The 27624-nt window shown below is 36.8% G+C and overlaps 1 protein-coding gene across 1 annotated transcript; it reads left to right on the forward strand.

Moving 5' to 3' along the window:
• The first annotated feature begins 1223 nt into the window (after positions 1-1223).
• Positions 1224-26690, forward strand: PI15 (peptidase inhibitor 15). Its single transcript, XM_060116451.1, has 5 exons — positions 1224-1496; positions 21891-22009; positions 22997-23129; positions 23251-23366; positions 26555-26690. The coding sequence occupies exons 1-5, from the start codon at positions 1224-1226 to the stop codon at positions 26688-26690; spliced, it is 777 nt and encodes a 258-aa protein (XP_059972434.1).
• Positions 26691-27624: the final 934 nt, after the last annotated feature.

The following is a 27624-nucleotide window of genomic DNA, read 5'->3' on the forward strand; positions in this document are numbered from 1 at the left end:
TGCTATAGTTTGACTACTACTGATTTGCTTGGCATCTCTTTTGAATCATATTTGTGGCCACCCAGATTAACTATGTGAGCTGATCTTTTGAGTTAATATCAGCTTGCTCTTTTCAGCTCCCATGCCATTTACTGTCTTAAAAAAAAATGTACTGCTTGTTACTCAACCTTCTGTGTTTTCAAAAACTCACAGTCCCTTTTTTTTTCTCTTTTTTTTGTATGGGAACCAGGAACTAGAAAGCATTAAATGAGGAAAATTAACCAGTCACAGAAAAGGTGGAAGCTCAGAGAAAAAAGGGTTTGTCTTTTATGGTTTGTACTTTGTAAGCTGTGGGTGTGACTCAATTTCCTCACCACCCACATAAAAAGGTTGCCACCCAATCACTGTTTTTTTCTATCCAAAACCCCTCCCCTTTGATTTTGGCTAAGAGAGACCCTAAGAAAGACTGCCCTTTCTGGACGTTGCAGACTGTGACATATAAAAGCTGTTAGCTGCTCCTGTAGCCAGCAGCACTCAAACCTTGCAGAGTTTTGCTCTGAGAGTTTTTAGTAAGAAACACTCCTCTTACAAGAGTTCATGCTACAACCTAGCAAAGAACTTTAAATTTTTGGAAGAATACTATATTCATTTTGGCATTGTGCAGAGGTAAGCTATTTAGCTCAACAAGTTTATTTTGCATGCATTGCTTTTAAAGTAGCTCACATTTTAATTTTTTTAGAAATGAGATTGGATTATTATAACTTTTTTTTTGTATCTGTTCTATTACTTGGTGTCCATATATGTCTGGGGGACATTATCAGCACATTCTCTGTTATTACCTGTGATGCATTTTTCCTTTTCACTCTCAAGATGAATTTCAATTCCTAAAGATTTCCCTCTGAAAATAAATATGCAGTAATGCATTCTGTGGCTCAGGAGTTTGGGGTAAATGGCTCACATTCATTTTAGTGTTAGTAGCCATGCTGTTTATTTGTCTCTAGCTATAGGAAGTTCCTCTTAGGGGACTGCCTCATAACACCAAGTAAAATGTATAGAGACCACTACAGGTTGTCTTCTAGGCTTGAGTTCAGCATTTGCTTGGATTTTTTGAAGAAAGTCAAATCAAGCAATGAATTTGTAAATTCATACCCTCTGGCCCTATTTTTTTTTTCCTTTCATAGACCCTAACTCTACCTTTCTGCTTTAAGGCAAACTCTGTGGCCTCTCCTTCTCCACCTCTCAAAATGATAGCAATCTCTGCCATCAGCAGTGCACTCCTGTTCTCCCTTCTCTGTGAAGCAAGTGCCGTCGTCTTACTCAATTCCACTGACTCATCCCCGCCAACCAATAATTTCACTGATATTGAAGCAGCTCTAAAAGCACAACTAGATTCTGCGGACATCCCCAAAGCCAGGCGGAAGCGCTACATTTCGCAGAATGACATGATCGCCATTCTTGATTATCATAACCAAGTTCGGGGCAAAGTGTTCCCACCAGCAGCAAACATGGAATATATGGTAAGAGAACCTTGTTTTCTTTGAATTCTGAGTGAGGACGCTTTACTTAAATTGTACATTAGGAGAATCTAAATAATTCATATGTTAAGGGATATGGGTTTTTTTACACCTTTTAACTTAGGGAATGTTCTTAAGTGCCTGGTAAACTTAAGTACTGTTCCATCATATAATTAAAAGGGAGGAAAGGGATTTAATTTTTTTGTGTGAGTTCCATAACCATTAATGAATCAGGTCTTATATAAGAAAGAGGTAAAGAGTGGGGTGTGATGACTGATCACATTTGGAAGGTCCACTTAAAAAAAAAATTCACATGGAACTTTTTCTGTGCTTTGTTTATCTAGTAGTCATATTTATCAGCTAAAATATTTTTTTGAAAATAATTTTTTTGAATTATAGGTTTCATGTGCATGAATTATTCTCTGGGTAGGTGTCTCTTCCCTTTCTTGGACAAAGCTCTTCCTGACACTAATCTATTTGTATTCTCAGAGAACATGCTGACTTTTTCCTTCTTGTGATTTAATGCTTTGTCGTTCAGATAACAGTGAAGTCAGCACATTTGCACACTGTTCCAACTTGCCATGAACACATTCTTTGCTCTCTCTTAAAAATAAAAAATGGGCTCTCTGTGTTTAAATCATTTTACTTGGAAAGTTTTTTTTAAAAGTTGGTATTGAAAGGATAGATGTCTTTTTAAAGTTTCTTTGTTTTTGGTTCTGAATTTATACAAGGTTATGGTTTAACTTCCAGCACCGTCCAAGAGCACAGCTTGGAGCCTGTTTAAGGCAATGAAGACCACCAGTATGGTATTTCTAAGTTGGGGTGGGTATGGCAGTACCACTAACAACTCTCTGTAAGTGCTGACCTAAAATTTGGGGATTTCTGTCAGATTCTAAATTTATCTATTTTATTTAAATAAGCTTTTAAAGTTTGACTAATTGTAGATATCAGTGTCACAAGAAAAATAAAGACTTGCCAAATGTAAGAGAGTCATGGTTCATAGAAGTACAATTTAGACTCTATGAAAATGCATTTTTCTAGGATTTTTAAATGAAAGTGGAAAAGAAGATGTCATCAGTCCTGGTGTATGAGGGGCAATATAGTCTCATGATTAAGAATATGGAGTCTGGAATCTAAATGTTTGGGTTCAAACCCCAGTCCTGGAATATAAGCTGAGTGAATTCATTACCTAATTGTGCTTTATTTTCATCATCTCTAAGATAAGGATAAAGGTAGTATCTGCCACATGGGGTTGTTATGAGGAACGTATGGAGTTGAGGACTAGAACAATTAGACCAGAGCCTACAGAAAAATAGTGTTCAATAAACGTTAATTTTTATGGGTTTCTGTGAGCTTACTGTGAAAGTGCCCAGTGAAAACCTGTTCAAGATCTAAAAATAGGAACAATTACTCACATTGAACAGGTGTTTCTAGAAGGTGATGTCCAGGTATAGAAAGGAGAGGAACAAACATGTTTTCAAACGTCATGCATTATGAGAGAAATATGCATAAGATTCTATGTGAGCTCAAAAAGGTATGCTACCCAGACTGCAGGTTTAGGGAATACTTCCTGGCGGCAATCATATAGCTATGCAGACTAAGGTGAGGATCAAGACAAATGAACCAGCTTTGGAGAGGACTTCACATGGGGTGAAATCCTAACTCTGCTGTGTACTTTGTGGCCTTGTGCAAGATACTTAATATGCATAAGACTCAACTTCCTTCTCTGTGAAATGGGAACAATAATTTATATGATAACCAATCAACATATAATGCAATTTATTATTTCAATAATATTGAGGGAAGAGGGATCATCATGAATAATATGTGGGGTACAATGCAGTAGAAACATATCTTAAAAAGCCACATTTTTCTAGTTGTATTTTTTCTCACTGATCAAGAATTAATTCATTCCACATGCATTTATTAAATTGTTTCTATGTGCCAAGGACTTGGCTAATTGTTTCCATAGATGATCTCATTTGAGAGCTCACAGTCTCCCTGTGAGGTTAAGATTTCGATCCTCATTTTACCAATGAAATCACTTAGACACAGAGAAGTTAATGACTAGGTGAAGGTGGTTTGGATAATGAACGGTATCATTGGAATTAGAATTAAGGTCTATGTAATTTCAAAGCCTATGCTTGTATTGGGGAGCATCCTTTCATTCGCTATATCGAGCAAATACTTCACTGGGGGAAACTGCTGGAGGTGTCAGGATATCTCTGTTTCCTTATTTGCAATGCCAGCTGAAATCATATAGTTTTCATATTCTATTTGTCATTCCTTTCTTATTATTTGCTTTTCAAATATGGGAGCTACTACATAATAATACAGTGCTTGTTACATAGTAAATGCTTTATAAATCCTTCTTCACTTAGCAAAGTTAATGAGAAACAGTAGTCAGAATATTAAGCTGTATAAAGTAACATTTTCTCAAATTATCATGTAAATACTGCATATACTTCATCACACATGTATCTATTCACTTAATATTTATTGAGCATTTACTATATGTTAGGTACTATTCTAAGCACCCAGGATAAATTCATGAATAAAATAGACAATGCTTGGCCTCTTGGGTGGCAATCAGGCAATAAACAAGAGAAATAAATTACATAATATGTTAGAAGGAGATAAGGTTATGAAGAAAAATAAAGCAGGTTGAGGCTGGGAAATTTAATAGTGTGGTCAGAGAAGGGCTCCCTGAGATGTCCTGGAGGAAGGTGAGGGAGTAAGCTGCACTGATAGATGAGGGAAGACCATTCCAGACGGAGGGAAGAGAGTGGGCAAACTCCCTGAGGTGGGGGGAGAAGAACAGATTACTTCAGTTAGAAAAATGTGCTCAATTTAGTGAAATCCTAAGTCTCTGTGAGTAAATTGACCAACTGAAATAATTCATTGGATCCCTCATGCAGACTCAGAGAAACTTTGAGAGAAATAAAATCTAACAGGTCAAGCAGGAATGTCAGTAACTTTAACCTCCAGGCCAGGTGAAAAATACAGATCTCAGTTGAACACTGTCACTTTTATTTTAATTTGTTTAACATTGCTTTGGAATGTGAACAATTCGAAAGTGAGTTCAATTCCTAACCTCAGATAGGGACCTCAAAAGCTTAGGACACTCACCTCAGTATGGCTACCAGCCCTGTGTTCAAACTGTCCCCATCAGTGGGTGATATCACCATGGGAGCCTCATAGAAGATGGTCTTCAGCTCAGGGTTCTCTCTATTTTTTTTTAATTAATTTTTTTGGAGTATGGTTGCTTTACAATGTTGTGTTAGCCTCCACCGCACAACAAAATGAAACAGCCATGCACATACAGATATCCCCTCCCTTTTTGACTTCCCTCCCATTTAGGTCACCACAGTGCATTAAGTAGAGTTCCCTGTGCTATATGGTACATTCCCATCAGTTGTCTATTTTATACATATCAATAATATATATGTATCAATCCCAGTCTCCCAATTCCTCCCACCTCACCCCTTTCCCCCTTGGTATCAGGGCTGTTTCTAATTGCGCCAGCCTGATTTGCAATCCCCTTCATTCACAACTTTACTCTCTGAGCCTTTTCCCACGCCATTTCCTCACCTTCTAATGTCTCCTCCTTAACTTATTCCAATATTTATAATCCTACCCTTCAAGTTTTATGTAAGAATGTTGTGTCCTTCATTGACATTTCTTACATTCACAGCCATATTTGATTTCTCCTTCTTTTGAACCACTGTAGCCTATTTATTATGTTTATCACACTGCTCTTATTACATTCAGACTCAATTTACAGTTATTTGTATATTTCTTGCAATCTTCCTAATTTTACACTTTCAGGGTGCTCAGTCTATGTTTATTCACCTTTGTATAAATATTTTCTTGGGAAATTTCTTGTGTATAGACAGTAATCAACCATTATTTGGTGAATTTGAAATCCCTACGAATTGTTACATGTTTATAACTTGAATCAAATTTGATATTATTATTTATATTTAAAGTTCACTCATCATTTATAATAACATTTTATCCTGTGCACCTAAAATACAAAAGAAGTTTTTCAAAATACTAAAAAAAAGAAAGCCCCTTAAAATTAAATGATTTTATCCTCTTTAAGTACTTGGTTATGTTAGTGTATGCTTGAGTAAATTAAGTGGACACAATTTGAACACTAGAGTGTTGACATTCATATTTTAGTGTATAATATCTTCTTTGGGTATATTGGTCATGATTTTCCAAACACTGTATCCTTTCAAAAAATAATAATATAGATAGAGCTTAAGATATGCAAGTCAAACTCTTGGCTTCTGTTCTATGATTAGTTTTTTGACAAATTTCCATAGCTCTTTGGACACCAGCTGTTTTTCATTCTTCCTAAGGGCAACTTAAACCATGACTCTAAACCACAGACCACACTAGTTTCTTAGAATAAGAATCATTCCCTAAAAGAATGAAATTACAAGACTCAGACATGGAGTAAAATTTGTAAGATATTTCTTGAATTTAAGGCAATTGAATAAATTAATTAAAAAAATGTGAAGTCCTTCTGTGAGAGGATGAGATCCAAAGATAACAGAAATCTTTGTATTTAAACTGTAAACAAAACAGGAAAAACAAGCAGGAAAAAAGAAAACCTTAGGCACATAATTCAGTATAAGACACTGCTGTGTAAGACTGATGTGATAAAAGAGTACAGACCAAAATACCATGGAGAAATCAAAGAAAGAAGAGGTAATCTCTAGTTGGCAAAATCATGAAAGGCTGCTTAGAGGAAGGGTATATGAGATAGGTGCTCAGGAAAGGGTAGGATTGGATGTTATAATAGGTAAAGCAATGAATGAACAAAATCGCCAGGAGAGAAAAAGCATAACACATTAGCCATGTTTTCAAGGATTTTGAGAAAAGACTGAGAATCACTTAATACAAGAGCAATTAGGGAGGCCATGGAGGTTTTAGAGCAGGGTCAGAGGTGCATATGAGAAAGATGGCACTATGAATTGATGGAGTTTAGATTGGCTGTGAAGGTGACCCAAGAGGTGGCAACCACTGAATCAGCAGGGCCATTCTTTTTTTTTTTTTTTTTTTCCTGCGGTACGTGGGCCTCTCACTGTTGTGGCCTCTCCCATTGCGGAGCACAGGCTCCAGAGGCGCAGGCCCAGCGACCATGGCTCACGGGTCCAGCCGCTCCGTGGCATGTGGGATCTTCCCAGACCGGGGCACGAACCCGTATCCCTTGCATCGGCAGGCGGACTCTCAACCACTGTGACACCAGGGAAGCCCAATAGGGCCATTCTTTTAGTCAAAGGTGAGGAGGAGCTGGACACCTACACCTACCACAGTGACAGGTATGAACAGTTAATGGAAGTAGTTCATGAGAACACATGGTAGCCATCTTCATAGATGGTAGAGAATGGTGGAAAGACAGGTAGGGGACAGCGTGAAGATAATCATAGATATGAACTGAACAACTTAAAACTGAAAAAAAATGTGTAATGTAATTTCAAGAAGCCAAAAGAGCTATATTGATAATATGGCCTATTTCATTTGTTTGGTACCTGCAAATATTATTTGCAGAGCTAAGGGAATAAGTCTCCTATACTTTTCTGGAAAAGAGAAAAATACTAGTTACCAAGTCACAGCAGGTAGTAAAGTTACAGAAAGCATGACTAAAATGAATGAATGGAGAATAGATTAATCCGTCCTCAGAAATAGCCAGTAAAGTATTTGCCTACAGTAATTTATGTCTTGAGAATAAGGAAAAATTTGGATTTTGTTTATTTGGGCTTTGTGTGTAAGAGAATGTAGATAATGTAAAAGACTTTTTTTTTTATTCATAGTTGACAAAACACTTGTGATGTCTATCCTTATCGTTTTTTTTTTAAATGAAACCATATACTGTACCAGATGGTACATTTCCTCTCATTTGGAAAGGATAACTCAATTTTCTTCTTATAAACATGAGAAATTTGATGTGTCTAACCTAAATTTTTTCAATGAATGCTTTTATGACCACTAGAAAGCCTCCTGAGAACATTGCCAGCCAGCAGGGAACTGAGAAAGATTGCTGACAGGAAGGCATTTCTCCAGCACATTTGGAACTCCACATTCCTGTTCTCCTACATGTAGAACCTTTTAAGTGTCTTGGCTTCAAATGGAGACTGGGCACATTCTGTATGAATTTTCTTCCAAGGTGCATGTTGCGTAGTATTACTTACTTAGTATTGCTTATATATGAATGTTCAGCTCTCCACTTATGGAGCCAGCTGAAAGTAAGGACATTTTGTTTGTGATTGTTTTGAGTACAGGCTCTAAGATGTGCAAATGTAAAAACGTTAACATGATGTGATTCAGAACCTCACCATCAGTTGGTAGAAGGCAGAGCTTTGAATCACACATAGGCTACATATATATCGACCGTATTTCCTAGTATTCAGCACTGCTTTTTTGGTGGCAAATAATATTTGACCATACGCAATGCTATAGAAAATTTTATTATATTCCTGCTGACTATTTATAGAACCTAGCATCATATGTATCCCACAGAGAACACTCAGTAACAATCTGTGGTACAACTGAATGAAGTCTTTTAACCTTTGCTGAGCATTCCATGTAAAGAGCACATGGCTATGGTGCTGAGGTGGGCAGGGGTCACTCAGTATTTAATCACTCATTCCACAGTATTTATTCATGTGCCTGGCATTGTGCTGAGGGATTCAGCAGGGAGCAAAAAGACATTTCTTGATAGGAAGTACTGTGAATGGACGAGTAAGTGGGCAAAGCAGTGAGCTGTGTGCTGAAGTAGAATAAATACAGGTGCTTTGGGATCACATGGGGCAAATCTGGCCCAGACTTGGACTGGGGGTAGAGATGCAGGGAAGTCTTCCAGAAGGAAATGATTTCAAATATTAAATATGAAAAATAAATAAAAGTTATACAGGCAGGAGTTGGAAAGAGGGAATATGTGGTAGGTGGGGAAGGGTGTTCTGGGAAGGTGCATGGTACCTTGAAGGCAGAGATGAAATTCAGTGTGGCTTGGATGTAGAGGATAAAAGAAAAAGTGATGTTTGATGAGGCTGGGAAGGCAAGCAGAAACTTGTTTGAGTTTTATTCTAAGATTAAGGGAAGTGGTTGAAGGTTTTAAGTTGTGTAATTAATTTGCCTTCAGAGAGGTCATTCTGGCTACAGGTTGAGAAAGGGATTGGAGACAGGCAGAAGTAATGGCGCAGTCAAGAGACTGTTATAATAACCTGGGCGAGAGATCATTGAAGCCTCAATGACATTTAAGGTCATAGGGATGTGACAAAATGAATCTGGGGATCAAATCAGTATGAGTAAGTGATTTATATGAAGAAGTGGCATGAGGATTTATATGATGGAGCAGCCAAGGAGGATGCCTCCATTTTTGACTAGGACAATTGGGTTTCCCTGAGTTGGAGAACACAAAATAAAGTGCAGGTTTCTGGTAGTCATTAAGTAGCTGAAGGTTTATCATCCAGGGTACATATCTACAGAGGTTGAAAAAAGTAGCTAGTGTGTGGGAGGGAACATTCTTTCAATACAAAGAATTTTGGTTGGGAATATGCTTTGGTAATCAGAACGGACCACTTTACATAATGGGTGTAGGGTAGTGTCATGGAGACAGCATGGATGCATGATTTTATGTCTGGGAATCTACTCAAGAATTTTTGCAAGAAAGTTTCATGTATCTTTTAAAAATATATATTTTTTAAGAGTCAGTGCTGAGACTTAAATCAACAGGACTCCAAGTCTATTTCAGGGGCTTAGATAGCACCAGGTCCATCTAGTCTTCTGACACACTCAGGATAAGGTTTTTCTGGAAACTAATCAAAGGACTTCAGAAAAATCGAAGTTGACTAGTCTGGCTGGTCTGGTGTCCTGCATTTAGTATATCTGAAAACCATTTCATAGTCAGTCAATGGTCATTAAATGGTTATGAACTTAAGATGTTTAATTGTCTATGAGAATTTCTGAAGAATGGCTTGGGAAGAAGGCAGGGAAGATAAAGACTAACAGCTTAAAATGGTCAAGAGAAATGTTTGGCATAAAATACATCATGGACAGAGGTTTGGAGGGTTGATTTGAATGTTTCCAGTCTATGTTACCCATAGAGTCTAAAATCAGGTACCAAGCATTTTTTTGACACAAATATGGAAGAATGCCCCCAAAGTTGTGTGTTTAGACTAAACTTCATGACTCTTAAAATTTCATATCACATACTCCAAACTGAAACAGTCCAGGAATGTTGCTTAAGGGCACAATACTTTTTTACCCTACAAAGTGCATCGAATTCACATTTCATAATTTCATTAAATATGAACATTCTACCAAATCTGTCTCTGCATTCCAGTGAGATCATATTTTCAGCAAGCAGTAGGTAGGCGGAAAGGCATTTGGATTCTTCTAAGTGGGCAACAGCAAGGTATGAGGTTTGTATGTGTCTCACAAGACAGTTTAACAATCAAGAAGTCAGTTTTTAGCTGATTGTAACACTGAGTTGGTGAAAAAAATTAACCACACATGAACATGTCTTCCTGGCATATAACTACAGTATTAAATGATAGCTGGTGGGTATTAATTTCCCGGGAAAGGAGAACAGTTGCTAGAATCCATCAACAAATGGTCTTAAAATTTAAAGATAAAACATATGTTAAAGAGGGATTTAAGGAGGGGAATTAATAGGTTTTAAAACTTCTGAAATGTTCTCTAATTTTTATCTTCCACTGTCTGATGTTATGTTGCCCAGAAGCCAGGTCCTTGTTATCTACACACAGTTCTGTTTCTGATTAGTTTGTTGCTTCAGAGTTTATCTGTTTTCACTTTATCTGATTGCCTGCTAAGTTGAGATTAAAGCTTGATGTGTCTCAAACTTCAGGCTGCCAGATAAGTGATCAAAAGTGCACCTCTCATTACCTCTCATTTTAGGCATCTTTCTAGTTCACAGACACCACCACTCTTCCAGTGCCTGATCTTCCAATAATAATAGCGTTTACCAATCTGTACACCCTGCCGTGCTAGAGCTGTGCTAAATTCTCTTCAATCACTATCTTGCCTAACCTTCACAACAGTCTCGTGAGATGGGGACAATTTTCCTCATTTAGAGACAGGAAATTTGAAGTTTGGAGAGCGTAAGTTGCTTCCCCCAGGTCCCAGAGCAAGTAAATCAAAATGATGAGAAAGCAGTTCTGTATGACAACAAAGCCCATGCTTTGAGACTGTACAATACACACTCCCCTCCATGAGTTCATCTGCTCTTGAGCCCGCTCCACATGCATTTTTATCTGAGGACATTGCTGAATATTTGAAAGTGTTTCTTCATATGGAATCAAATCTTGCTTCCTGTACTCCTTCTAACCTTGGCAACCACATAGGAAAGCTCTGTATTATGATAGTGTCTCAAGTCTTTGAAGCCTGTGAGCATCTATGCCTTAAACGTTTGTCCCCCAGTCACCCAGCTGTTTCTAAGCCTCCAGCCCTTCTGTGTGAAATACCTGTACACACCACCTCTTGCAACCAGAGTATGGCCAGCGTAAGGAAGGTGGCATGAAGATATTTGCTTTCTGAAAATCTTGGAAAAGGTAAGAAGTTGTGCCATTAAGGGAATGGAAAATCAAGTCCCTCCCCGCCTCCCATGCTACCTCTCACATTACACATACACACAGGAATGGTGCCAGTTCGATCATCTTGGGATCTGCAAGCAGTATGGCTCTGAGCAAGGAATGCCTTTCACCAGGCTCTTGTCCTTGTTTGGGTTCCAACATGTGTGTGCTGTTCTGACAGTGAGGTGCCTGGGATTGACATGACCCAGCCAGCACAGAGTAGCGATGACAAATGATTCTCCATTTGTTCTACTTCTGTGGACACATCTTAGAGTGGGTTGGCAGATTAGGTAGCGTGTGATCCTGTTGAGTCATATCAAATTCTCATGAACTAAGTGGCTTGTAGATCAAATGTGTATTTTAAATACAGATGCAATGTTATGGAAAAGGATTGTCTTACTTTTACATTTTTTTCTTTTTTCGCCCCAAATTTTGAATTCTCAGAGAGTTATGTATGTTACTTCTTGTATCTCAGTTAATCAAGCCATTTAGAGTTCCCTTGATTTCTGAATAAGGACCATGAATCTCATCTGTTCTCTCTACTCATATCCATGTCACCACGGACTACATGTTCGCTTCTCCTGGAATTGTCACTCTCAGAATGAATGATGTTGTCTTATTTGCACAGCAACATACAGGACAGTTGCTTTACCTCTCTCACCTGTAATTCTGTCGTCCACAAATGCACAGAACAAACATCCACACAGAACTTAGCAGCCAGTGTCTGTGACAGCCCAGGCATTTTCCTGATGAAATGCTATTTTTAATTTTTGTCAAATCTTGGATCAACAGTATACCAGAACTGAGAGGAAGGATACTGATGTAAGTGCTTATAAATGAAAACTAACTTCCAGAAATGCCCCCTTCTTCCTAAACCTCTTCTGTGGTGTGAATATGGCGGGGGGGGGGGTGAGTAGGGGTGGGAGAGGAGAGGGGAGGCCCCAAGTCCTCGGCAGTCAGAATGACACTCCACCAAATAAGCTTTAGACAATTATTTCTTACCAGAAGAAGAGCACAGAACCACTTTGTAAGCACACATTCAAGGTCTCCCACTCTGAAATTTTGCTTCACTGAGTCCAGTTCCCTTGGAGATTCTGGAATGATTTTCCAGGTGAGAACTCTATAACGTGCTTTAAGAATATTTTGTATCATGATTCAGGACACAAAACTGAGCTGAGGAAGATATTTTTTGGCTCAAATATCCATTTATTTGTCAAAAGACTACATACCGAAAGAATTAATATGTTAAACCAAAAGAATTATTCCAGTGATAATTTCTATATTATCCAAAATTTCACTTGCATATTCACTCAGCACTCGTTTTCAGAAGACATCCTGTGGTTACTGTGGGTGAGCTACAGATGTCTGCAGTGTGGAACAACACTTAATTGGGAATTTACATGATTGACTAAGGACACTTCTAAAGAAGCAACTTTTAAGTAGCACATGTTTTTGGAAGTGGCTTTATAAAACATGTTACATACATTATATATGGATAATGGATAATGTATTACATACGAGTTAATTTATATACATTTGCCATAATTTATTAACAATTATTCACTATTTGGTAGTGCATTAATTGCCTGTCTCTTTCCTAAACTGTAAAGCAGAGTCCATGTCAGTCTTGCTGACTGTTGAATTCCCAGTACCCAATACTGCGCAGCCCTCTCAATAAGCAGTCAGTTCCTAGCTGTGTAGATTAACGAATTATCTAGGATTCTATTGGTTGATCTGGAAATTTGCATTTCTTGCATTTTCCATTGTTGATAACAAAACAGCAGTCCCCATCTGGTAAGTTTGGTGTAAGGAGATTTAGGGCCAAGACAGTTCCAGGGTCACTCTTTCTTGCCACCATCCTTGTGTATTAAGATCACACATCTACGTAAGTGTAATGGTGACAATGATACCTCCCATCAGAGTTCATAAACTGTAGGCCCATTAACCATTCCAATTAGTAGTCATGTTTAATTTGCTCTGCAAGTGTTGAACTGTAGAGAATTTTACATTTAAAAAGCTATTTGGCAACATGTAGAAGTGGATACATTTCACATATACATCAGGATTTCTAGATTATCCTGAAAAGTTTCAAGGTTTAGAGACATTGTGCCCACTTCCTACTTTTCAGCAATTGGTTAAAAAGGAAGAGTCTCTCTGGGTGGGGAAAACTTCACTCATTTCCAAGTCTCTCTCTCTCTCTCTTTCATATAACTGTCCAGATGTCAAGCAGCAGTTGCATTTTGTCATCTGACACCCAATACTCATTTTCATTACTAGACCAACCCCCAACCCAATCAGTTGTGTTTGATTATATTTAAATAGCACTTTGGTATTTTCAAAGCACTTGACTGAGGTATAGATTGAGCCATGCATAGATTAAAGCACCGAAAATTTTTTTCCTTTATTTCCTAATCACCAATCCTGTTTAAATAATCTTACCTCAAATTCTGAATTTTTTTTATCCATGCCTTCCTTAATTTATATATTAAGGCTTTATATGTATGAAACACTCCCTCAGCTAGGAGTCTTTTTCAATAATCCAGATAACAAATGATGGTGGCTTCACTCAAGGTGGTGGTAATAATGGTGATGATCAGTGGGTATATTCTGGATAGACAGGATTTTGATGGCAGGATCGACAAGATTTGCTGACAGAGCATATAAAGATTACTAAGCAAAGAAAGAGTAAAGATGTCTATGGACTCTTTGGCTTGAGCAACTACAAAAGCAATTGGTAAACTTTTTCTGTAAAGGACCAAATGGTAAATATATTTAGCTTTGCAGACCTTGTGGTCCGTGCTGCCACTGTAACACAGAAACAGCTACAGATAACACATAAATAGGCAATGGGATAGATTTGGTGACCCCGGAACCAGAAGAAAAAGGGTAGTGCCATCCACTGATGGGAGGAAGACTGTAGGAGTAGCTGGTTAGAGGGTAGGGAGTGGCGGTAGGGTTGTGAATACTGGAACTCAATTTTGGACTTGTTAAGTAGAGGTTTAAAGCGGATAGGTGGATAAATCAGTCTGGAATTCAGTGGAGAGGTCTATAGATATAATTTGGAAGAGTACCATCAGCTTATAAATAGTATTTCAATGTGTGAGACTGGATGTGATTACCTAGGCAGTGAATTGATGAAACAGAAGAGAGAGAGAGGGAGAGAGAGAGACAGACAGACAGACAGAGAGACAGACAGAGACATGGCTTCAGCCCTGGGAATCCTCCAGCATGCACAGGTTAGGGAGATGAGGAAGAATCAGCAAACATATGGAGGAAAACAAGGCAGCAGCCAGGGAAAGACAAGGCAAGGGTGGGGTCATGAAAACAGGGGATGGAAGTGGGTCCAGGAGGAGCAAGTGGTCAGGCATTCTAAAAGCTGCTGATAGAACAAATAACATGGTGACCAGGAAATGACCATTTATGATATTGATGTGAGCAATTTGGGTAGAGTGGAGGTAGCGGGGGGAAGCTGCCTGGGGTGGGCTCAAGAGTAGAAGAAGAAAAACTGAAAATTCTCTGTTAAGACAACACTTGAGAAATTTCATTGTAAAAGGAAGAAGAGGAATGGTGCATTGGAAGACGAAGATGAAAAGGGGTCAAGAGAAGTCCTTTTGTGTTTGTTTTTAAGAACTTTATGCTGCTGGCAATGATCCAGTTCAGAATACCTCTAAAAAAGTATACTTTTACATCTTTTTTTGTATAGAAATTTACCTTTTCCACCTACATGAAAGGTAGCACTCATCTTACCTGAGGAAAGTCTTCACTATTTTCGTTTAAACATTTAAAAAATGCTTAGGACCCCACGTTGATACTTTGTGATATAATGTGGTCCCATATTTATGGTCATTTTTGAGGCTTGCGGGAATTTTTTTTAAATCAAGTACCTTAACTAGTTCTCTTTTAAGGTATAATCGGTTTAATATCATTTAATTAATCTAATTAGTGCCCCCAATTTCCCATGGGAAATCCTTTTCTCTTCCTGTGCTGCACCGCCCCCCCACCCACCCCCCGCCTCCAGTCTTGCCAAGGCCCATTCTTCCCTCCTGTCTGGTTTAACACTGGGTCATATATTCAGCTCTCAGTTTCCTTTATTGGCACTTCACAAGCATTTCCACCGAAAGGGAATAAACCCCAATTTCAAAACAAAACCACAATCATGCCCATGAAGTGTTTTTTAAAAGCTTCTGGCAGCCCTCAGGGAAAATAATTTTGTCATCACTTAATATCTTTTTAATGGCTCTTTCTCACTTCTATAAGTCAGCACTGCTTTCCCAATCTAACCCAGAAAAAGAACAAAGAGCCCCAGCTGAGTTATTTTTAAAAGCCAAAAACTTGTCTATCTAAACTGCCTTTACTTTTTATCTAAATATATGAGAAATGACCACATGTCAGTCCAAGAAAATAAGTGTCTATATGATATGCCATACTGTTTCCAATGCCATTGCTATCATAGTATCCATGACAATAACCAATTTAGAAATGTGTCTTCAAAAACGCAGTGTGATAGTTTTATTTTTTAGTATTTTATGTCTTTGAAGATGGTTTCCATGTGCAGAAAAGATTTTTTAAGAGGTCATTTTCAAATTTAATATTCCTTGTTCTCCTCTAATTTAGTTTCATTTACATATATTTTTGTTCTATTCAGAAATCTAGCAAGTTTTGACAATCACATTTGTTTAATGTTTGTTACTACTTACAAATCTAATTAATTTAAATTTTAAGCTGCATTTATAGATTTAACATATTTGACCTTTAGTACTTCAATTGGCTTACTGAAAATAATTTCCATATATTTAAATGTCTTAAAAGCCTAAGCAATACAGTGATTCTTTTTTTTTTAAAGATGTGTTTTTTTTTTGTTTGTTTACTTTTTTATTTATTTTTGGCTGTGTTGGGTCTTCGTTTCTGTGCGAGGGCTTTCTCTAGTTGTGGCGAGCGGGGGCCACTCCTCATTGTGGTGCGCGGGCCTCTCAAGGTCGCGGCCTCTCTTGTTGCAGAGCACAGGCTCCAGATGCGCAGGCTCAGCAGTTGTGGCTCACGGGCCCAGTTGCTCCGCGGCATGTGGGATCTTCCCAGACCAGGGTCCGAACCCGTGTCCCCTGCATTGGCAGGCAGACTCTCAACCACTGCACCACCAGGGAAGCCCTACAGTGATTCTTAAGTTCTAAATTTTGCAATACCGTTTAAAAATTGTAACAAGATTTTCTTAAAAATCTTAACTTAAAACCACAAATATAAATAATTATTGATATATTTTATGTTGAAATTACAAGGCTAACCTATTGCTTTAATAACCTGTTGCCATATTCTCTGAACCACTATAAATATTAATAATATCAAATATGTACAGATTCGTTACCTAGAAATATTTATCCTTTTTTTTTTTTTTTTTTTTTTTTATTGTGGTACGCGGGCCTCTCACTGCTGTGGCCTCTCCCGCTGCGGAGCACAGGCTCCGGACGCACAGGCTCAGCGGCCATGGCTCATAGGCCCAGCCGCTCCGCAGCATGTGGGATCTTCCCGGACCGGGGCACGAACCTGTGTCCCCTGCATCGGCAGGCGGACTCTCAACCACTGCGCCACCAGGGAAGCCCTATTTATCCTTTTTAACACCTTATATTTAATTCTTTCAAACACTTCTACATTTAATTCTTACGTTTGGAATTAAAAGATGTTACCCACTTGAAAAAAAACAGTATGTCATATCAAACAATGTTGGGTATATATTCTCAAGTAATTTTCAGGGTTGCCTTTCAGTTGGTCTACATTTCTTATTGTCCAGAGATAGTGACTGGGGTTTAAGAAGGGAGTTTCAGATGTCCTGGTGCCCACTGAGTTGTGGGTAACAGAACTTAAGGAAATGGCTGATAAAACAACCTCATCTTTGGGCTGGATCATATCACTCTCTAATTCTTCAACTTAAGGAAGTCAGTGATTTTCTCCCATGCTGAGACATTCTTTGACTCAATTTTGTATTTCTTTGGCTTAACCTCTGAAGACCTCTGGACTTGAGGAGGATCTGCATTCTTTTCATATCCCTCCTATCTCTCGGAGCCACACTCTTCTAGCTATTGAAATGACATCAGTTTGAATTCTGGATGTTTCTCATGGCTTAATCAGACTATGTGGTTTCCACAGACAAGGTGCTAAATTTGTTTATAAGCAGAGTAGTTCATGGTAACCATTTTAGTCCAGAGGTAAATCAATCCGTTTACAAGCTGACCAACTAAATGGCTCGTAACAGCAAAGAATGGAAGAAAATCACGTGGAGCAATAGGGCACATATATAGGCGTATGTGTGCTCTGACACCGTTTTAAGCCATCTTCACTTTGTGAGTTATCTAATTATAATATCTAACTTCTATTAGCTCCGGTAAATGTTGTTTTGTCTCCATGCATCATTTTCTTAATTTTTGCCTAATTTTTAGAAGGCATGATAAGATTTTAAGTGTTCATAACTCAGTTATCTGTGAAAGTATTTTATCCATTTAGAGGGACAAGAACTAGAAATACAGAAGTTGAGGCTAGCTGCATAAAAGCTGAATAAATATAAGGTGTTTAGCTTTTCTAACAAGTGATCATAATATGTTTCATATTTGCTAGTCGTTCCATAGAATGTTAAGTAAGTACACACCTGTGACCTTTTTTCTTTTGCTGTATTTGTAGGGTATGATAGTAAACTTATTTCAAATAAATATCACAGATGTTCAGCAAAATTCAGCAGATAGATTACCCATTAAGCATCCAGAAATGTATATATTAGTCAAATGCTTAGGTGATTACAACTTCATTCCCTAAATTTGTATAAGTTGTTAGAATTCTTTCACATGGTTAAACTGGCAACATTCATCGTAATTGAGAGCTTATGGATAAGAAAGAAGCTATCCTTATTTGCTGTTTTCAACCCTGAAGGACCTTTCATCGTATTAATAGATTTAAATTCTACTGTGGATTAAAGGGATACATCACCAATGGAGAAAGACAGAGACAGCAAATAACAGTAGATATGCAATTCCCAAATTTCAGAGCAGGATCTTCCCCGCTTTACAGGATGGGTGTGAGTCCTGCCTGGGGACAAACGGGCAAGAAAGAGCACAGGACTTTCTGACTTCCTCTGCAGTGGGCATCAGAGAGACAGTTGGTATGTCTCCCATGGGAAGGCAAAATGATCCCACTCTCTGTGTGGGACATGGCCAGTACTGCCAGGGTCTCCAGCATCTTCCTTCAGTGACAAGCAGAAATCCCTCCAATCAGTTTCCTAAAAGCAAACATGGAGAGATGAAAAAAAAGTGGCCATCTCTCCTCCCTCACAACTATCATCTCAAAAATTTTAATTATGATATCTGTACATAGAAACACCTAAAAATGTAGGCATCGGTAATGCTAAATACATGGTCTTCCTATCAAAATCCTTTATAATAATTTAAAAATGGTGCTCATGTAAGATATTTTTCAGGCATGAACTCTTTGGTTTATCTCTTTGACATACACAATACGTTTTAAGTATATGAGTAAGCATATAGAATTATATATGCTAAATTACTTTAAGTTTGTTAACTGTCTTAAATATTTTAAATTATTTTGTGAAGAATCTAGGTTTCCTCTGTGGTATGGAAAAGGCTAGAACTGAACAAGTCATAGGTCAATATAACAGATCTTCCTGATTCTGATGCTGGAGTTACTCAGGTATACGAAATCATGAAGTGCTGAAGAGGAAAGGGACCCTAGAGATGAGTTAACTGGGAGACAGAATAATTGACATGTCCTCAGTCGCAGATGATCTTAGCAGTAGGCTTAGGGTTAGAATACAAGATACTTTATTTTCTTTTTCAGTATTATTTGTGCCATGAAGTGCTGATATTTCAGAACAAGACTATAAGAAAGACTGTTTTTAGAAAGATTATATAAAAACACAGAAAAGCCTTGTTTTTAGCAGTTACTGTTCTGAGTGCATACCACTTCAATATGTTAATAATATTTAGACGTATTTTTCCCCCAAAGTGACTACAATTAGCTCAGAGACATAATTTTTTGATGCTATTCCATCTAAAATTCTTTTGTGATCTAATGGTAATATTTTGCATTTTGGTGAACTGAAATCCATATTTTGTAAATCCATATTTCATTAAAAATATCAGGAGAATAAATACTAGATGAATCCATTATTAGCCAAACAAAATGCTTTTAAAAGTTAATTTCAGTTCTAGAATACTATGATTTTCATTTATTTTGTGTCACTGATATTTCTGCACAGAATTTTTACAAACAAAAGGAGAGGTTTGGGCCTCCCTGGTGGCGCAGTGGTTGAGAGTCCGCCTGCCGATGCAGGGGATACGGGTTCGTGCCCCGGTCTGGGAGGATCCCATGTGCCACGGAGCGGCTGGGCCCGTGAGCCATGGCCGCTGGGCCTGCGCGTCCGGAGCCTGTGCTCCGCAACGGGAGAGGCCACAACAATGAGAGGCCCGCATACCGAAAAAAGAAAAAAAAAAAAAAAAAAAAGGAGAGGTTTGAAGTAATAATTCATAAAACATATCAAATGATTATTTTACAGAGCTAAGTGTGAAAGAATAATACAAAATATTTTTTATAACTGTAAAACAGCATGATATCAATTCAAAGGAGAAAACAAGTATATAAAGAGACACTAACTTTTAAAATATTATAGAATGAGTATTTTCCATTTATATACTGTATTTGACACTGATTACTTACTTATTAAAAGGGTATTATGTAATGTTTTGCCACATTTATTTAATCCACAAAGTGGGCAGATTATATTCTGGATAATTAAGGAAAGTATATTTTACTATAGCTTTTTGAATGATCTTTCTTTTTACAGACAGTGGACATATGGCCACTGTCACCATAGAATTACTCCAGATCCTTTCTTGATAATTCTGATTTCATGTAATTTTGTGAGTGAATTTATTTTAATGTAATTCTAGATAGATTTATGTAAGATGACTTTGTTTTTCTAATTTAAGACAACTTCTAAGTGACTAACAAATCTTTTTTCAGGGTGGGTGCCATGGCCTTCTAGGGTAAAAGTGTCTCTGAAGGGTTCATCAATTTTTTTTTCCGATTTTATTTCAAAGTCACTAAGTTAATTTCCTTTCACTTAAATACATTGTTACATTAAGTAAATCTATGTTTCCAGCTCATAACAATTAAAAGTTCTAATATTATTACTATCAAATATTCATATAATATAAAATATCATTTATATCATATTATAATTTAATATAGTTTGACACTTAAAAGTTGGAATAAATGCAAATCAAAACCACAGTGAGACATCATCTCACACCTGTTAGAATGACTATTGTCAAAAAGTCAAGAAATAACAAATCTTGGTGAGGATGTGGAGAAAAGGGAACCTTGGGCACTGTTGGTGGGAATGTAAATTGGTACAGCCACTATGGAAAACAATATAGAGTGTCCTCAAAAAATTAAAATAGAACTACCATATGATATAGCAATTCCACTTCTAGGTATTAGTCTGGAAACTAAAATACTAACTCAAAAAGATACCTTCACCCCAATGTTCATAGCAGCACTATTTACAATAGCCAAGATATGGGGGCTTCCCTGGTGGCGCAGTGGTTGAGAATCTGCCTGCCGATGCAGGGGATACGGGTTCGTGCCCCGGTCCGGGAGGATCCCACATGCCGCGGAGCGACTGGGCCCGTGGGCCATGGCCTCTGAGCCTGCACATCCAGAGCCTGTGCTCCGCAATGGGAGAGGCCACAACAGTGAGAGGCCCGCGTACCACAAAAAAAATAAAGATATGGAAGCAGCCTAATTGTCCGTCAACAAATAAGTAGATAAATGGCATATTATTCAGCCATAATAAACAAGGAAATCTTGCCATTTGTGACAACATGGATGGAACTTAAGGGCATTATGGTAAGTGAAATAAGTCAGAAAGAGACAAATAACTTATGATCTCATATATATGTGGAATCTAAAAACAACAACAAAAAAAACAATACTGAACTCATAGATCTAGAGAGCAGATAGGTGGCTACCAGAGGCTGGGGGGTGGGGTGTGTGAAATATGTGAAGGTGGTTAAAAGGTACAAACTTTCAGTTATAAAATAAATCCTGAGGATGCAATATACAGCATGGTGACTACAGTTAATAATACTGTATTGTATATTTGAGTGCTGCTAAGAGAATACATCTTAAAAGTTCTCTTCACAAGAAAATAAATTTGTAACTGTTTGTGGTTATGGATGTTAACTAGACTTATTGTGGTGATCATTTCACAATATATATGTACATAAAAATCATTAAGTTGTACACCTGAAACTAATAATGTTATATATCAATTATATCTCAATAAAAAAGTTGGACTATGAGACATTGTTAATTTTGGTACATTGATTTGAATAAATTTGATCTCATTAATTTTTAAGATATATCAATAGCATGGCTCCTTTTTGCTGTGAATAAACTCCAGGGAAATCAATTGACTTTGGTGGATTCAAACTTCAGTGGTCAGTATGAGGTATCTCCAAGTTACATCTGGATACGATATTTTTGTTAACCTATCCTTTACCAAAATTTTTGTCTGGACTTTGGGTCTAGATGGCCCTGTAAAAACAATAAAGATTTTTGAGGAATAACAATATTGCACTGTAGAACTTTGAATAACAATGGTCTAAATTTGCTTTCTTCTAGTCAGGAAGCAGAAGTGAAAGAACTTTGGAAATAGTAGTGCCATTTCTTTTCTCTTTTTGTTTGTTACTAGCAAACCCAGTAAATCTGAAGGTTTTTTTCACTTTCACAGGTCTGGGATGAAAATCTTGCAAAATCTGCAGAGGCTTGGGCAGCTACTTGCATTTGGGACCATGGGCCTTCTTACTTATTGAGATTTTTGGGTCAAAATCTATCTGTACGAACTGGAAGGTAGGAAGTAGTTTCACTGATACTATTTATCCACGCAACTTTATTGCTTATGGACTCCAAGGGTTAGTGACGCCAATTTCAAGTAATATCTGCAAGAGGGCTCACTATGTGTCAGGCACTGATGCTTGGCCTATGACTGTTTTAGATGTCTTCAAGGATTATTTAATTTTTTAAAAGGGCCTAGAAAACCCAGTTTTCCCCTTCACCCTTGGAACAGGTGAATCTACCCTTATCTCACAAAATCTTTGAAAGGATCAGGCTGTATCCTGTATCCTATCTCCTCTACCTCAGAAAAATCCCTTGATGGTGGCAGAAGCCATTATTGTGTATGCAACCTTCCCATGTTTGCATATACCTGTATCTGTGTGTGTTGTACAAATTCAATATATTTACACATATATGTATATATAAATAGGCACACATATGTATATGCAAGTATATGCAACAATGGATAAAGCTGTTCCCAGTAATAGGATAATTTTTCTACCACTGTGGAATGTCATCATCCAATATTCCAAAGACTCATTTTCTTCCACATAGGGGAGGAAAATCAGGTGTACAATCATTAAATTAAAATAATTCAAGTTTAAGGGGAAAAAAATCCACACTGAGTCTAGTATCACAGCTTCTTTTATATATCTAATTCTTAACTGTATATAAGATTCTGATGGAAGAAGTTTTTGACATTGTTAAAACAAGATAAAGATGATAATTCCTGAAAGATTTGCATTTCTCTTTTTGAAACAACCAGACACATACTTAGACAAATACAGGATCACTTGCTCCAGTCCTGGGCATTTTCATGCTTGGCTCTACTTGGAGGAATAGAGGATTCTACTAGGTGATGATGGTAATTGTGAGGGGTGGGTATGTTCTTGATTTACCATGAATAATCTGCAAAAGGACCAATTAACATAATTTAACGTGAGTCCACTATACATTGTCACTACTGTACTCTAAGTTGTCATTGTGTTTCTTCATATCTAGATATCGCTCTATTCTCCAGTTGGTCAAGCCATGGTATGATGAAGTGAAAGATTATGCTTTTCCGTATCCCCAGGATTGCAATCCCAGATGTCCTATGAGATGTTTTGGCCCCATGTGCACACATTATACACAGGTTATTTTAATTGTTTTGTTCATTTTTGATTCATACTTTTAAAAAGTGCTCTTACTGTTTTGGTGAACATGAATTTTCCTAGCTCCAACTTCAATAACAGTATATCGATTTACTTTCTCAGATGGTTTGGGCCACTTCCAATCGAATAGGATGTGCAATTCATACTTGTCAAAACATGAATGTTTGGGGAGCTGTATGGCGCCGTGCAGTTTATCTGGTATGCAACTATGCCCCAAAGTAAGTATCCAGTTGGATTCTACTTCTTGGAATCTTTAATGATGTTAAATATCTTCAGTCTGATAGATATTTTTAACAGGTAAAAAATATGAGTAAGACTTAACTAACAAGCACTAATCCTCAAATCTTCCATCTTCTTGTATATCTGAAAACTTACAAGCTGAAAGGTTTCTTTTCACAAGGATTCTAGATTAAAATTGCAGGCAAGACTATTTGTTATTTGGAGAGCCACTAAATTCTCCTTACCATCTTTCTTTAGGCATGGTAATTATAAAATAAACATCTGCTTCTAGGCTTTTGATAGCTATATAAAAGGCATCAGGAAAGGATCTTCTAGGGAATTTATCAACACCACAGTATTCTCATCAATCAGTACTAGAATGTTGGCTTAGCTTTTTCACTAGGAAAGCAAAACAAGCCCTTGTTCTTTCTTTTAAGAGTAAAATTAAAATCACAGTTTACTTTTTCCATAGATGGTTAAGGAGGCATTCAGAATCAGAAGGGAAAATTTAAATGCTATGACTTCTTTTTAATGAAAGCTTTGCCATGATTTAAATTTCAGTACAAAAAATATTCAGTAATTTCTTCTTACGGCATGCATAAAAAGGTATTGTGAAAATTGATCAAAGATTATAAAATAGCCTCATATTTATGAACATTCTTTATAATATGAGGATAAGTAAGCATTTGTTAACATCTGATAAAATGCCTTTTTGATAACAATGACTCTTCGGATAAAATGTTCCAGTATTTATACATGAGTCTGTTCTCATTTGGAATAAATACTAAAATGTACAAAGGATTTATGACACTCCTGGTGTCTTCCAAAGTGAGTCCCAAACAAAGATTTTCTCCAGCTTTGCCAGTATGGGGAGGGAATGAGAAAATGTTTCACAAATAACTGCATTACTCATTTATATGGTAGTATGCCAATGGCAGTGTTTTTGCAAAGTTAGAAAAATAGCAATTTTCCCGATGGTCCCCTCTCCAGAGTTATTAGAATAGTAAGATTTGGAAAGTAAAATGTGGCTGCATTATGATAAGCATTAAAACTGCATTTGTTTGATATTTTCAGTTTTATACTGTATATTTTCCTATTAAGACTTTAAGCCTTCTTTCTGACATAAATAGGCCAAGTAGTACTCAAATAGTGAAAGAGGTTTTTTTTTTATAACATTCATTTAACTATTCTGTTTTTGGCCAATGATTGGAATTTTGTAATATTATTGATGAGATGTCTGATTGTTTTATAAGTCTAAGAGTTTAAGATATTGTGTTAGTATGCTATATTTGCTGTGATAGAGAACCATTCTTTTGAAACCTAGGCAATGAAGAAAGTTTTAAAATCCTGACTGATAGTTGACTATGTTTCTTCCAATCCCAGTATGAAGTTATCTCAAGTATAACTGTTTTTCAGGGGCAAAATAAAACAGAGAAGGAAAGGGGTTGGGGGGGAGACAGAGACAGAGAGAGAAAGAGAGAGATAAATGAGAATGAATTGAATTAGATGAAATAGAATAAAAATTAGAAGGAAAAATAATATAAGTTTATCAACTGACTGATCTACTACTGACTACAATTATCCTCCATTCGTGGAAAAGTTTGTAATATAATATATAATAATTTTTATATAATAAAATTGTATTTCTAAGTTAACATTACCAAAAATATGTGCTGTGTAATTTCTAAAAGCTATGTAGAATAAATTGAAAAATATGAAATTAAAATACCACAGGCTGGGTTCATATATTTTTATAGGTTTGGGTAAAGATATAGAGGGAAATAAGATTATGAATGTAGAATGGGAAAGATTAGGATAAAGGAGTGAGCTGCACTCTTGAGGGATGGACCTCCTTGAATGTTCATAAGCAAACATGTAACATTACCAAAATTATGCTTGAGGAAGCTTCTCTGGAAGGCAGAGTGTAGAATAAGCTAGATAGAGGTGGGCAGCCTTGTAATCTCATCTCATTTTGTAATATGAATAATCAGCATACTTTTCATTTTACAGACAAATTTTCCTTTACAGATATTTTATAGATAAAAACTTGACTTTTCAACTGACTGCATAAGGATATTTTCATGTCTGGTAGATGCACTGTATGAGTCACCTGCTTGGTCTTATTTAGGTCTTAAAGATGAGACTCACTTGTTTTGTATTTTAGCCTTTACACTGTTTTCTTATCTTCAACCCTGACTTTTTACTATCTACAACCAAATTTTCTCCTGACCATTCAATTTCCTTCACATCACTGGCTGTATTGCTGTCTCTTAGTACTGTAGTTACTAATCACCATGCTACTGAGAATACATTCATTGCCTCCTTCCTCACAGCTAAAAGAGCTTAATAACATAAGGCATTGTGGCTGTTTTTAACTATCCTAAATGGTGAATTTGGTGTATCACTATAATCATGGCCATAATTACAGATGAAGAAAAATATTGATAACACATAATAATTCAGTTAAATAGGTCCAGCATTATAAAAAAACTAATAGTATTACTAAAAATTATAACTATGAGTTTACATATGGGAAAATGTTTTGGAATCACTTATAATGGCTGCTTCTGTGAGCCATTATTCTCTTACTGAGTTTTCCGTATCTCATTTTATGAATACTGAGAATCTAAACTATTTTTTCAACTTGAGAAAGAAATCCTTTGAACACTTACAACCTATTTTTTATGCTTGTAACAAACTTCTTGCTCATTTCACCGTTTCTAAGCATCCCAGAATTACATGTATATATTTTTAGATATATAATGGACATGTATGTATCTATACCTGTATATACTTTACTATCTTTATAATAATATTAGCATGAGTTTTTTAAGAAGTAAGTTTAAGTGGACACAGCCGATGTGCTCTAGAAGGCTGCTGCGGGAACGAGGCAGCTGTGGTGAGTGGACAGAGCATCAGGCCTGGTGTCGGATGACTAATAATGTCACCATGTTATCTGTAAGTTAACAGAATATTAATTGACTCAGAAAGAAAACATTTTAAAAGTAAGATACACAGAACAAGTTACTGTAGAAATAAGAAATGGTGATAACTTTTAGTGCTTTTTTAAAACGACAGACTTCTAAAAATCTCATCACATGTCAACACGTAATCATATGCTTAAGGACAATCAGATCTTAAAGAATGGGCAAGTAGCACTAATGCTCTCTTCTTCTTTTTTTTCGAGGGGCAACTGGATTGGAGAAGCACCATATAAAGTAGGGGTACCATGTTCAGCTTGCCCTCCCAGTTATGGGGGGTCTTGTACCGACAATCTTTGTTTTGCAGGAGTAACGTCAAACTACCTATACTGGTTTAAATAAGCTTGTCTTTTCCTCCAGGAAATATAATGGTTTCTGGGAATCATAGGCATATATATATATTGAGTTTTGCACATATTATACATATTTTATCATAACCTTGTTTTCCTTTTATTATTCATTGTATAAATTAGTGTTTGTCTATTATGTTTGTTTAATCCTTGGAGGTAAACAAAGCATCCATTTCTGTTTTCTGACCTCTAAGCCTAAATTAAAATATTGTGTATGTAGTATTGACATAGTTGATGCATCCAATTCCAAAACTTGTTTTCCAAAGGAATTATGTTCTTAAGGAATAGAATACATATTTGGCCTCTAATGTATGTGTGTGTATATACACGCACACATAGATAACACATAGATAATAATATGATTTTGTAGTTAACTTGAGGGAAATTTTTAAAAATCCTATTCTAAAATGTATGTGAGGTGGTGGGCCATCTTCAGCACCCACTTCTATAGTGCCCCAAAAGTGATGATTTGCAAAATAACACTCAGTAATATCTGGATATAATAATTAATTAAGCAACCACAGATTTCATTTTGGAGATAGTTTATCTTACTTGGGTTCACCAAAAGATACTCTTGACTTATGTAAGGTTCAAATCATGCCTTTTGCTTAATCTCTTTTATTGAATCTTGTGTTGAGTGGTTACGATGGGCAAGGCACTCTGATAGTTATGTTCTGATCTTGCAAAGATAATATGATATGGTTCCTGACTTCAAGAAGCTCACAAAAATATTCAGGAAATAATGCCACCTAATTATATTGCTGTAAAATTATTATTTTTTTAACAGATTTATTTTTCATGTAATTTTGAGGAAGTGAGTGCAACCATGTTCACATGTAGGTGGAATAGGTGATAGGCCACACTGTGTAATATGTAAGGCTTCCGATTAGCATGAAAATGTAGCTATAGCGTCTGAAACTAAATGA

The sequence above is a fragment of the Mesoplodon densirostris genome, chromosome 13 (assembly GCF_025265405.1).
Source record: "Mesoplodon densirostris isolate mMesDen1 chromosome 13, mMesDen1 primary haplotype, whole genome shotgun sequence".
In the NCBI taxonomy this organism is placed as follows: Eukaryota; Metazoa; Chordata; class Mammalia; order Artiodactyla; family Ziphiidae; genus Mesoplodon; species Mesoplodon densirostris.

Coding starts and splice junctions, on each gene's coding strand:
- PI15 (XM_060116451.1), top strand. CDS start 1,224: ATGATAGCAATCTCTGCCATCAGCAGTGCACTCCTGTTCTCCCTTCTC. Junction 23,130..23,250: donor TGTGCACACATTATACACAG/GTTATTTTAATT, acceptor TTACTTTCTCAG/ATGGTTTGGGCCACTTCCAA. Junction 23,367..26,554: donor GTATGCAACTATGCCCCAAA/GTAAGTATCCAG, acceptor TTTTTTTTCGAG/GGGCAACTGGATTGGAGAAG.